General features: G+C 51.9%; 1 protein-coding gene across 1 annotated transcript in view; it reads left to right on the plus strand.

The window, feature by feature from the left end:
* Cacng8 (calcium voltage-gated channel auxiliary subunit gamma 8) overlaps nucleotides 1-12,497 on the plus strand; it is a 25,079-nt gene extending 12,582 nt beyond the window's left edge. The window contains exons 2-4 of the mRNA XM_040734056.1: nucleotides 7,558-7,641; nucleotides 8,440-8,580; nucleotides 11,417-12,497. Coding sequence (XP_040589990.1) covers nucleotides 7,558-7,641; nucleotides 8,440-8,580; nucleotides 11,417-12,192 — 1,001 coding nt within the window. The 3' untranslated portion in view covers nucleotides 12,193-12,497. The remainder of the gene's footprint in view (nucleotides 1-7,557; nucleotides 7,642-8,439; nucleotides 8,581-11,416) is intronic.
* Nucleotides 12,498-13,574: the final 1,077 nt, after the last annotated feature.

Genomic DNA, 13,574 nt, shown 5'->3' on the forward strand with positions numbered 1-13,574 from the left:
TTCTGTCGTGGTGGTGCACAGTCTAGCCTAGCTGGCCAGCGAACTTCCAGGCAGTTTTCTTGTTTCCATCTCTTGTCTCATCATAGTGTGGGGATTACAAATGTGTGCCATTACATCCGGGTTTTTACCTGGGACCTGGGGACCAAATCAGGCTGTCAGGTTTGCAGAGCATGGGCTTTCACCCACTGAATCCATGAGGAGAGAACAGTGATCTCTTCTTGTTTTTGTTTTGTTTCGTGCTGTTCTGAGACGGGGTCTCACACAGCCTGGTGGGCCAGGAGCAGGTTAAGGCAGTTGAATGTCTTGTCTTCTTGATTTCCGAGGAATCGAACCCAGGTCCTTTGGTATGCTAGGCTGGCACTCTACCCACTGTGTTACATCCCAAGTACCACCACACAGCTCAGTAATGCTGAACGCACTCGTGTGGTTCTATTACTAATCTCCCGAACACCTCAGAACCTTGCAAAAGCTGAAACGCAATCCACCAAACCTTTCCCCAGTCCCCCTCCCCTCCCCCTGGTCACCACTATTCTGCTTCCTGTGTTTGTGACTTTGATTTCCCAGGGTGCTACATGTAAATTTTTTATCACATTTTAAATTTGAGAAGATCTTTTCCCATTCTGTGGGCTGCCGCTTTGTCTTGGTGACTGTGTCCTTTGCCTTACAGAAGCTTCTCAGTTTCAGGAGGTCCCATTTATTAATTGTAGATCTCAGTGTCTGTGCTACTGGTGTTATGTCAGGAAGCTGTCTCCTGTACCAATTCATTCAAGGGTACCACCCACTTTCTCTTCTAACAGCTTCAGTGTGGCTGGATTTATGTTGAGGTCTTTGATCCATTTGGACTTAAGTTTTGCGTGTGGCGATAGACATGGATCTATCTGCAGTCTTCTACGTGTCAGCATCCAATTATGCCAGCACCACTTGTTGAAGATGCTGTCTTTTTTCCATTGTATAATTTTAGCTTCTTTGTCAAAAATCAGGTGTTTGTAGATGTGTGGGTTAAAATCAGGGTGTTCAACTCGATTCCATTGGTCTACCTGTCTGTTTTTGTGCCAACACCAAGCTGTTTTCAGGACTATAGCTCTATAGTAGAGCTTAAAGTCAGGGATGGTAATGCCTCTGGAAGTTCTTTTTTTCTTTTCCTTCCTTCCTTTCTTTGTTTTGTTTATGTTTTTGAACAAGGTTTCTCTGTGTAGTCCCAGCTGTCCTGGAACTCACTCTGTAGTCCAGGCTGGCCTCAAACTCAGAGATCCACCTGTCTCTGCCTCCCGAGTGCTAGGATTAAAGGTGTGAGCCACCACTGCCTGACTCTAAATTTAATCTTAGTGTTCATATGTGTGTGTGTGTGAGAGAGAGAGAGAGAGAGAGAGAGAGAGAGAGAGAGAGAGAGAGAGAGAGAGAGAGAGAGAGAGAGAGAGCATGCCTGCACCAATACAGGGGCATTAAGCAGGGAGACAACTTTCTGGAGTCGGTTTCTCCTTCACCGTGTGGGTCCCAGGGATTGAACTCAGATCCCAAGGCTAGGCGGCTGGCACCCTTACAGGCTGAGCCATCTCAACAGCCAAATCATACAGTTTATGTCTGTGCAGCTGGCTTATTTCACATCTCGTCATGACCTCAAAGTTCGGCTATGTTATAGGGAGTTTAGACTTTTTCTTTTTTTATTAGCATATACTAATGATACACCATGATAGTTTGTTTGATTGTGAATTACACAAATGTCACAATTCCATAATTCCTTTTCTAGATGGAAATTTGCTGTTGTGATTTTTTTTTTTGAATTTTGTCTTTTGAGGCAGAGTCTCTCTACGTAGCCCTGGCTGTCCTCGAATGCACTATGTAGATCAGGATGGCCTCAAACTTATAGATATCCTCCGTCTTCTGCCCCCTGAGTACCAGGAAGGCATGCACTACCTTGCCTGGCGTGGAGTGGCTTTGAAAACAGTCTTGGGTATCCCAGGTTGAGGCAGGAGCTGGCTGAGATGACCTTGACCTCATTATGTCCCTGCTGGGATGACAGATTTATGTGTCATCATCTTGTTTCAGGAGGCTCTGGGAAACCGAACCCAGGTCCTCTGGTGTGGTAGGCCAACACTCTAAGCACCATGCGGTGTCATCAGTATAATTCCTTTTTTAAGGGTTGAATAATGCTCCATTGTATGCATCGCATTTGCTTTGTCTTGCGCATTCATCTTGGAAGAGAATTTGGATTGTTCTCACTTTTTAACAACATAGCTGAGGCTGGCCTTGAACTCCTGATCCTCCTGCATCCACCTCCTAGGCGCTGGGTTTACATGCCACCACGTTGTTTGTTCCCATTCTTTGGCTACCATGAACAAGCCAAGAACATGAGCGCCTTAGTTCCCCTTCACATTGCTGTTTTCTTTCTTCCTTTTCCCGGACAGGGTTTCTCTGTAGCTTTGGAGTCTGTCCTGGAACTGTAGACCAGGCTGGAACTCACAGAGATCCACCTGCCTCTGCCTCCTCGAGCGCTGCTGGGATTAAAGGCGTGCGCCGCCACCGTCCGGCCCACATCGCTGTTTTCAGATTCTTTCAGGCTGAAGTCCTGAAAAGGAGCTGCTGGGTCATGCAGCATTATGACTATTAACTTAAAAATTAGGTTTATTTATCTCATTTCATGTGGATGGGTGTTTTGTCTGCGTGAATAGCTGTGCACCGCCATCCTGCCTGGGGCCCCCAGTGGTCAGAGGAGAGCATGGGATCCACTGGAACTTGAGGTAGGCGCGGTTGTAAACTGCCACGTTGGTGCTGGGAACCGAACTCGGGTCACGTGACTTGCGAGAGCGGCAATTGCGATTAACCACGGAGCGCTCTCTCTCCCACAGCGGCTGTACTACACTTTATTTCTGCCAGCAGCACACACCATTTTCCAGTTTCCCCACATTTTTTTTCTTTGTCAACGCTGATTTTACTGATTATCCGATTTTCTGCCCTCTGTCATCCCAGCGGATGCAAAGATGGTATCCTGGACTGAGTGTGGTACTGCATGCTCACCATCCCAGCACCCAGCACCCCCAAACACCTCTTTATTCGCATCTTGGCCCGTCCACTCATTCTTCCATTACAAGGTTTTTGTTTGTTTGTTTGGTTTGGTTTTCTGTTTCCTTTCCCTGTCTTGTAGCCGAGGGTAACTTTGAGCTTCTGAATTTCTTGCCCCTCTCTCTCCTGGTGCTAGGGATGCAGGCGTGCCCTGAGGAGAGAGGATGATGAGTTTGAGACCAGCTCTGCTACACAGTGAGACCTTCTTCATCAATCCAAAACAAGAAGACAGTGTCTCATCATAACTGTCATTGCATTTCCCTAATGAGTAGTGACAGTGAATATATGTTTTTTATTGTTTTTTTTTGTTGTTTTGTTTGTTTTGTTTGTTTTTGGAGACAGAGTTTCCCTGTGTAACTGTACTGGCTGTCCTTGAACTCCCTGCAGACCAGGCTGGCCTTGAACTCACTGATATCTGCCTGCCTCTGCCTCCCAGGTTCTGGGATTAAAGGCACACCACCACTACCGCCCGGCTTTGAATATGTTTTTAAGATCTAGGTGTGTCTGTGTATGTGCTTGTGAGTGCAGTGCTCACTGAGGCCAGAAGAGGGTGTCAGATTCCCCTGGAGCTGGAGTGGTTGTGAGCTCCTAGATGTGGGTGCTGGGTGACAGAACTTAGGTCCTCTGGAAAAATACGGCATGCTCTAGCTGCTGAGTCATCTTTCTGGTCTCTGACATCTTTTAAATAGTTTTTGCATTATATTTATTTCTTGATTATTTATGTGTGTGTGGGTGCACACACACACACTTGCATACACACACGCGTGCATATGCATGTGTGCTCACTTTTGAGAATGTGCACCATACTGAACATCTGGAATGTAGAGGATAACCTTGGAGAGTTGAATCCCTCCTTCCACCATGTTGGTCTTGGGGATGGAACTCAGATCACCAGACTTGGTGGCAAGCTCCTTTATCTACCAAGCCTATTTGCTGGCTCCCAAACACCTCCTTATTTGCATCTTGGCTCATTCAGTCATTCTTCCATTACAAGGTTTTTGTTTGTTTGTTTGTTTTGGTTTTGGTTTCTTTTCCCTGTCTTGTACCCGAGGACAACTTTGAGCTTCTGAGTTTCTTGCCCCTCTCTCTCCTGATGCTAGAAATACAGGTGTGCACTACAGCGTTCAGTTTATGCGGTGCTGGGGGGCAGAACCTCTGGCTTTGTGGATATGGGGTGAGCACTCTGCAGTTTGCGACCTCACACCCAGCCCTCCTCACAAGTATTTATTAAGCCTTTGCTAAGGGAGAGACAGCGTTTGGGATGTCGGAAACTCAAGGCAGAAACCTGGAGGCAGGAGCTTAAACAGAGACCATGGAAGAATTGCTCCTCATAACCTTCTCAGCCTGTTCCTTCCTTCCTTTTTTCCTTCCTTCCTTTCTCTCTCTCCCTTCCTCCCCTCCCTCCTTCCTTCCTTCCCTTCCCCCCCTCTCTCTGTTTCTCTTTGAGGCAGGGTCTCTCTGTTTAGCTCTGGATATCCTGAAACTCCCTTTGTAGACCAGGCTGGCTTTGAGCTCACAGAGATCCGCCTGCCTCTGCCTCCCTAATGCTTGGATTAAAGGCACCCACAGTGATCTGGGGGTACACCACCCACAGTGATCTGGGGGCACACCACCCACAGTGATCTGGGGGCACACCACCCACAGTGATCTGGGCTTTCCCACACCAATCGTTAGGCAAGAAAATGCACCACAGGCTTTCCCACCAGCAAGCCTGGTGGGGGCATTTTCTCAGTTAAGGTTCCCTCTCTCCCAGTGGCTTCGGCTTGTGCCAAATTGACACAAAACCGACCAGCACAGGTCACAATAGATCAACAGAACACCCAGGTATGTTCCAGACAAAGTGTGCTAAATCTCTCGATCTGGATCCTGTTTTCACATCAGCACAGTGAATTAGGTCCTAGTCTTTGGATCTTTACATGTGGAGGCACAGAAACAATTAGTACACATGTTGACAAGGTGACAGAATAAGGATGGCATAGTGCAACAGAAAACAGTAGAATTAAAAAAAACCCACTTATTCTTATTTTCAGCATATGCATGTTCCGCACTGTGTGCATGCCTGGTGCTCACAGAAATCAGAAAAGAGCATTGGATCCCTTGGGACTGAAGTTAGGGATAATTGTCGGATTTTGGGAACTCAGCCTGAGTCCTCTGCAAGAGAAGCAAGCGCTCCTAACCACGGCACCGTCTCTCCAGCTCTCAAGGGTTGAACCTTAGCATCAAACATTTGGTCTGAACGTGACACCAATCTTACCGCTCTATTTTTAATTACAGTTAATTCAATTAATTAATGGGGGCCACAGACATGTCTTCTCTATGATGTGGTTCTCAGGGATCAAACAGGTAGCCCTCTGAGCCGCCTTGCAAGCTCTGTTATTTGTTTTGTGTGTGTGGTGTATGCCTGTGCAGTGTGTGTGTGTGTGTGTGTGTGTGTGTGTGTGTGTGTGTGTGTGTGTAGATGCACATGCACGCAGAAGCCAGAAGAGGGCATCAGATGTCCAGCAGTATGCACTCTTTGCCTTACTTCCTTCATACAGGGTCTCCCACTGAACCTGTTCCTTCATACGGTGTTACTGGAGACTTTCTTGTCTCACCGGGTCCCAATGCTGCCTCAGCCTCAAATTAGTACACAGATGCTATATTAATTGTAAAACTGTTGGCCGATGGCTAGGGCTTCTTACTGGCTACCTCTGTTTTAATTATTAACCCACTTCTATTACTCTAAGTACGTGGGTGGTCTTGGCTTTCCAGAGAATGCCGGGACCTGCTACTCCCTTGGCGGCTACATGGCATCTCTTTGAGATGCCTCTCTGCCTACCTTTCCCAGAATTCTCCTTGTCTCCTAGTCCCGCCTATCTTCCTGCCTTTATTGATCAAACAATGCTTTATTCATCATTCAATAAGAGAGACATATATAAAGAATGACATCCCCCATCAGTCCAGGGTCTCTCACTGAACCTTACGCTAGATTGGCAGGCAGCAAAGCCCAGTGATCCTCCTGTGTCTGACCTCTCACCCTAGTACTGGAGTAGTAGACACATACGACCAAGTCTGTTTTTTTAAGTGGTGCTGGAGATTTGAACTCAGGTACTTTACGCTTGCCCAGCAAGTGCTGTTATCCACTAGGCTACCTCTCCAGCCCCCAAAGCTCCTTTTCTCTGCATATCAAGTGTCTTGATCAACACAGGAAGAGGCACTTAAACATTTGGGTCTTCACAGCATTACTCACTGCCTCAGACTGGTTTTTTCCATTCTCCCCCTCCACTGTTTATTCCCCTGCGTTTCTTTGCCTGACTTGTTTCAACCTCTTTCTGCTATCTTTATAGTCATTCATTATGCCATCCATCCATCCATCCATCCATCCCTCCCTCCCTTCCTTGAGGCATCCTGGGAGCCAGGCTCTGCCCCATTCAAAGGTACAAGAAGTCAGATCTTAGAATGTCATTGTTGTGTCCATGTCTTCCCCCACCTCCACTGCCACTTTTAGGAACTCCCAACTTGCACAGGATAAAGAATATCAAAAAGTCTACCTGATGGACACACTAGGCAGCCCAGGGAACTGTTGGTCCTGGAAGGTCCCAACGTGAGTGCATGTGTGCGTGCATGCATGCATGCGTGTGTGTGTGTGTGTGTGTGTGTGTGTGCGCGCGCGCGCATACCCCTGAACTACTGTCTCTGCAGAGTGGCTATGACAAGCAGGCTAGAGGGAGCTTGGAGTTGACAATGAACGTATGTATGCAGTTTGTTTTCCTGGGCTATGTACCACAGGCAGTAAAACAGAACCTATTCCCACGGATGAAATAGATAGGCTCTAGCTGGGTGGGAGGGTGAGGATCAGAGAGAGGATGGGGTGAAGCTATAAGACGGTCTCTTGGTTCTCAGGAACGGTAGTGTTTTCATAGTTCCTGCTTTTCCCATGTATTTTTAGCTTTTTCAATAAGCTTCAGGTACAAGGGTTCCTCGACATGTCGGCGGCCAACACTGACTTCCTTGGAGGGCAAATGGGAAGCCACATAGATTGAGAGGGTCTCTAGTAGTGGGTACTCGGAAGGATGTCCACCTCTGATCTATTATCGTTCTCCTTCCTTTTTCCTCCGATCTCCTCATCTTTTTCCTTCCCTCCCCTCTCTGGCAGGATCTCAAGTACCCCAGGCTGGCATCTGAACTCTCCGTGTAACTAAGAGGGACCATGAACCTCCTGTCCTCCTGCCTCTACTTCTGTGCTGGGATCACAGGCTTGTGCCACCACGCCAGTCCTCCCTCTCCCTACCCCACTAACCTTTCTCCCCCAGCCCCCGCCCCCCAATCCTTGGTACAAGCGGGAAACAGATCTGAGGAGCGCAAAGTTTGCCCCACACCAGTTGTGGAATAGCATTCCTACCTCTTAACCAGCCCAGAGAGGGCTGGGATAGGAATTGGGGTTTCGGGGTGTGTGTCTGAGTAGGGGAGGGTCTTCTCAGAACACTGACAGCCCCACGGTCCCCATCCCCTCCCCAGGATTGAAAAGAGGTGTCTGCGTGAAGATCAACCACTTCCCGGAGGACACGGACTACGACCATGACAGCGCGGAGTACCTGCTCCGTACGTGGGGCGGGGGGGAGTTGGTGTGGGTGTGTGTTAAGGATCCGGGTGGGATGAAGAAGGACGGTGACCAGAGTACTTGGAAGGAGGGGGGCGGAGGAAGGGACTGGGCGGAGCTTGAACCTCACTCCCGGCCAGAGGGACCGGCCTACCGGGAGTGGAGGGGTGCGGGATCGTGGGTGATGATTGGTCGGTTGGATGTCTATGGCCAGGCGATTTTGTATAGCAAGGGTTGTAGATTTGCTGCTGCGCTGGTCCGGCAATCTGCCGCCTGGACTGACGACTCCCCTGGGGAAGCCAGCGCTGCGATTGGGCTGTTATCAGAACGTGGCAAAGTCTTAATTATGACTGGCTGCTTTAGCCAGGCTCAGAAATAACAGAATCTGGTTGTCCAGGGTTTTGGGAACGAATGGTAAAGAACGAGCGGAAAGGGACAAAGAAATAAAAAAAAGGGGGGGGGGGGCGGATAAGAGAAAGATGTATACACAGGGAGGGAGGGATGAAATATGGAGATACAGGAGGGGAGAAGAAAGACGGGGAGAAAAGGAGTGGGGGAGAGAAACGTTATGGAAGTGCAGAGAGAAGGGGGATGGGAAGAAAAACAAAGAAAGAAACTTTAAAAACAGGAGGGAAAATGAGACAAAAAAGAAAAGAACCAAAGAGGCCAAATTAGCGAACTAAATTTAGCTCAGCAATGAGGGAAGCAGGCAGGGGGCGCAGTGGGCCCGGGGCGCCGTGGTCCGCCTGACCGCCCTCGCTCTCTCCTCTCGTTCCTTCTCTTTTCTTTCCTTCCCCCAGGAGTGGTCCGGGCCTCCAGCATCTTCCCGATCCTGAGCGCCATCCTGCTGCTGCTCGGGGGCGTGTGCGTGGCTGCCTCCCGCGTCTACAAATCCAAAAGGAACATCATCCTGGGCGCGGGGATCCTGTTCGTGGCAGCAGGTGAGAGGCAGAGGGAAGAGGCGGCGGGCCACCCACGGACGCACGTGGGTGTCTGCGTGTGTGCATGGGCGCATGCGACTGCAAAGCCAGCCTTCCCCAAGCGCGCCCCCTGGGGACCGGAGTTTTCCTAGCTTCCTCGCATGCTGCACCACCTCCCACTGGGTAAGGTAGGTTTAGGTTCCGTTTGCGCCTGCACAGACTGGTGTCTGTGGGTAAAGTAGGAGATAAGACGAGGCCTAGCTCTCCTAGAGAATTCTGGGAGGCGTCTGGGATGGAGGAGGGGACCTCAAACACTTGGAGTCTTAAGGCTAGGGAGGTGAGACTGACTTAGGAAGGCAGGGGCCGGAGAGGAAGAAACTGGCCTGGGTGGATCCTTAAAAGGGGCTGGTCTTAAGTGGGGGGCTAAAAACACCCTCTAGGCCAGTGGTTTCAACCTGTGGGTCGCGACCGGGTTAGGAGGTTGAATGATGCTTTCCCAGGGGGTCAGATATCAGATATCCTGGATTACGATTCTTAACAGTAGCAAAATTACTGTTATGAAGTAGCACCAGAAATAATTTTAGGGCCGGGGGTCACAACATGAAGAACTGTATTAAAGGGTGTCAGCATTAGGAAGGTTGCGAAACCACTGTTCTAGGCCCAGGAAAATTCAAGGTGCAGTGACTAGGCTTTGCCTATTTGAGTAGGAAGGCCATTTTTTTTTCTGGAAAAATTCAAAAGGAGAGAGGTTGTGCAAGAAGCTAGACCAAGGCCAGAATGTGGAGTTGATTACCGCAAGAGCTAGGGCTAGGGTTGTGCCTATGACTCGGTCAATGGAGTCCCGGCAGCCCTTGGGCCCATCCCGAGCTAGCCTTGCGTAACCCCGATGTGTGATGCCTGCCTGATCCTGGAGGATCAGACGTTCAGGGTCATCCTTGGCTACACGAAGAGTTTGAGGCCTGCCTAGGCTTTGTGAGAAATCTCAAAGTAAAGACTTCCCCACCCCTAAATGAAACTGGCCTAGGGTAGCAGACACCAGGACACTGAGTCTTTTTTGTTTTTTGTTGTTGTTTTGTTTTTGGTTTTTTGTTTTGTTTTTTCGAGACAGGGTTTCTCTGTGGCTTTGGAGGCTGTCCTGGAACTCGCTTGGTAGTCCAGGCTGGTCTCGAACTCACAGAGATCCACCTGCCTCTGCCTCCCGAGTGCTGGGATTAAAGGCGTGCGCCACCAACACCCGGCTCAGGACACTGAGTTTTAAGGAGCAGCGCTCAGACCCGCTAGTTCAGGGTAAGGTTAGGGCTGGAAAGTGCGGTAGAATGCAGAAAAGGCTCCCTTCTTCCACACAGCCATGTAGTTTAGGCCAATACAAGCGGGGCTTGCTCTAGATTGCCCAGGTTTAGACCAATGGGTTACAGGGTTTAGCCCCTCCCCCAGAGATTAGATTGACGAGGGCGGAGCTTGCAATCCCAGAGAGGAGTTTGACACATTTAAATAGCAGAGGCTGTGTTGTGGAGAACGGCGGTCTAGACCTGCTCAGGGAGGGACTAGTTAGGTCCAGGAGAGGTACGTGCCAAGGTGACTATACTGGCCTACACCTACACGGCCCCGGGGTTGGGCTTGGAGTAGAAGGAAGGTTTATTCTAATAGGGGCAAATTTAAGGCTGGCAAGGGTGGACTAGATTAGAGACCCAGGCCAGGGGGAGCTAGGTCAGCAATGGGCAGAACCTGGAGGTCTGAAGTGGAATTGCATCATTAGCAGCAAAAAGTAGCAGAGGGAGGGACCTGGGGGAAAAGATGGGTTTATACTTTGGACAGGACCTGGAAACCGAGCCTAGCTGTTCTGGGGGCAGAGTTTAGACCCACTGAAGCTGGATAGGAAGGGACAGAACCTGGACTGCCCTGGGTCGATACCTAGGCTGTGGGAAGAATCAAGATCATTGGGACAGGAGTGGGCATTCTCAGCCACTGTCAGGACTCTCCAAGGTAAGGTCCGAGTCTTCTTGGGGGCAAGGCCTCGACCACATAGGGGTGCAAATTAGACGCATATAAGAAAGGCCTACGAAACTTATGAGTGGCGAAGGGGCCAGGGCCAGGTAAGGGTGGGGCCAAGATTTAGGGGGTGTGTGACGATAACACAGAGGGCAGAGGCTAGACCTCCAAGGGAAGTTTTTTTAGGCCAATGAGGGAGGGGCTTAATTAGAATTTTGAACTGGGGGTTTAGACCAATGAGGATGGGACTTAGACTGCTGAAGATGGTTTAGGCTTGGACCCCTCTGATGGGCTTAGGTTCTTGAGGCGGAGTTAGCCCACTGGAGTGGTACTTAAACTGCTTGGGGTTGAAGTTCACATCGGTGGCAGAGGCACTTAGACTCTTAGGATGGAATTTAGTCCATCAAGGGTGGGGCTTAAGTTCTCAGGTGGACTTTCGGGAGCAGGGCTGCGACTTCTGGAGTAGAATTTGGCTCAGTGGCAACAAGGGTGGAGTTTATCTTAATGGGCTCAGGATTTAAGACAGTTGGGTGGAATCCACTCCAACAGAGGTAGATCTTAAGACTCTTGGGTCTAACCTTAGACCAGTGGGATGGGTTTAGAATCCTGAGTAAAGTTTAGGCCAATGGGGTGGGGCTTAGACCAGGTGGGCGGGACTTAAGACTCCTGAGGTGGGGTTTAATCGAGTGGGTCTCCTGGAGTAGTTTTTAGCTCAGTGGGTCTCAGGGCTTAGACTGGGGGAGGGGGAGTGAAGCCTAGCTCAGTAGAGGGCCCGGTTTAGACTTCAGGGGGGTTAAAGACGGCCAAGGGGACTGCGGGGCCCTGGGGACAGCGGCCTCGAGGCTCCCACATGACCGTCTCCATCCAGGCCTGAGCAACATCATCGGGGTGATCGTGTACATATCTGCCAACGCGGGCGAGCCGGGCCCCAAGAGGGACGAGGAGAAGAAAAACCACTACTCGTACGGCTGGTCCTTCTACTTCGGCGGGCTGTCCTTCATCCTGGCCGAGGTGATCGGCGTGCTGGCCGTCAACATCTACATCGAGCGCAGCCGCGAGGCGCACTGCCAATCTCGCTCGGACCTGCTCAAGGCCGGCGGCGGCGCGGGCGGCAGTGGCGGGAGCGGCCCCTCGGCCATCCTCCGTCTGCCCAGTTACCGCTTCCGCTACCGCCGCCGCTCCCGCTCCAGCTCCCGAGGCTCCAGCGAGGCGTCGCCGTCGCGGGACGCGTCTCCCGGAGGCCCCGGGGGCCCGGGCTTCGCCTCCACGGACATCTCTATGTACACGCTCAGCCGCGACCCGTCCAAGGGCAGCGTGGCTGCGGGGCTGGCGGGCGCCGGGGGCGGTGGCGGCGGCGGCGGCGGCGGTGGCGGTGGCGTGGGCGCCTACGGCGGGGCGGCCGGCGGCACGGGGGGCGGCGGGGCGGGCGCCGAGCGGGACCGCGGGGGCGCAGCGGGCTTTCTCACGCTGCACAACGCCTTCCCCAAGGAGGCGGGGTCCGGCGTCACGGTCACGGTCACCGGACCGCCCTCTGCCCCCGCGCCCGCGCCGCCCGCTCCCGCAGCGCCCGCGCCGGGGACCCTGTCCAAAGAGGCCGCCGCGTCCAACACCAACACGCTCAACAGGAAAACCACGCCGGTGTAGGGCGCGCGCGCCCTCGCGGGGAGACAAGGGGGGGGGCGCGTCCGGGGCGCGTGCGCGGGCGCGCGTGCAATGAGGCCGCCGGATCGAGGTTCCCCCCCACCCCTCCCAGCTCGAGCCCCGCGAGCGCGCTGGACACCGCTGGGGCCTTCCAGCCCCTCCCTGCGCCCCTCCTGCACCCTCTACCCCCCGGGCGTGGGGAGCCCCGTCACGCTCCGAAGCAGGGACCCTTGGGGTGGGGGACGGGTCGGGGAAAAGGGGCTCTGGCGTGGGAGCGCTGTGTTTTATTTTTGTGTGTGTGTGTAGGGGGGGAATTTCAAGGGAGGGAGGGAGGGCCGTGGTGTTTTTTGCAGTTTTGAGATGTTTTCTTTTTAAATGTTTTGCTGTGTGCATGTGGGGGCGGGGGGAGGGAGGGGAGGGACTCCCAGCCCGGCCCAGCCCAACTCCTGGAGAGGGGCTCATAACACATGAATATAGAGTTACATCTACAACTATATATACACATGTTCTGTATAAAGAGACAGGCCAGCAGAAGGCAAAGGCCAAGGGAGGGACGCGCTGACATTTAGTTCACTTTTTCATTCATCTCTCGACAAGGGCTTATTAAGCACCTACTATGTACCTGGCGATGGGTACAGAAGGCGGTGCTATGGAGGAGGGGACATAAACGCAGGCGCATCCCTCCATCCATTCCTGGAAATTGTATGTGTGTGTGTGTGTGTGTGTGTGTGTGTGTGCGCGCGCGCGCGCGCGCACGTAACCGCTAGGCGTTGTACCACGGGGGAGAGAACAGGGTCCCTGGCGTCCTCATAGGGTTTGCATCTTGTACATGAGACGGCCATTAACCACAGAATCATGTACCTACCCAGTAAATGACACTTAGAAATGCGCAGGCCCGCTGGGGCTGTAGCTCTCGGTTCCTACAGAGTGTGCTTTTGTAACAAGCCCTGGGTTACATCCGCAGCATTGCATAAACTGGGCATAAGCGGTGCACACCTGTAATTCCAACCCTTGGGACGCGGAAGGCGAAAGCGGGAGCATCGCGCTCTCAACGTCATCCGGGCTGTGTTTGAAGGTCATTTGGGCTGTGTGCTGAGACTGAGGCCATACTGGACTATGTCACTCTGGTGTTTTTAAAAAGGCACACCCGGGGAAGGGGGGGGGTGAGCGTGAATATGAGATGGTCCAGAGCCCTCCAAGGTAGGGTAATTAACCCAGTTTGGGGAGGGGACAGCCAACTACACTGACAATGAATGAATGGTACTCGCTAGTCAGACCTGGGATGAAGTCACCCGGGTAGAACATTGAACATACCAAGGTCCTGGGACAGGAAGCCCTACCAGGATGCCCCTGAAGTTGCAGTGAGCCAGCTATGGTTGAGCCTA

This window comes from Mesocricetus auratus, unplaced genomic scaffold, assembly GCF_017639785.1.
Source record: "Mesocricetus auratus isolate SY011 unplaced genomic scaffold, BCM_Maur_2.0 Super-Scaffold_100037, whole genome shotgun sequence".
NCBI lineage: Eukaryota > Metazoa > Chordata > Mammalia > Rodentia > Cricetidae > Mesocricetus > Mesocricetus auratus.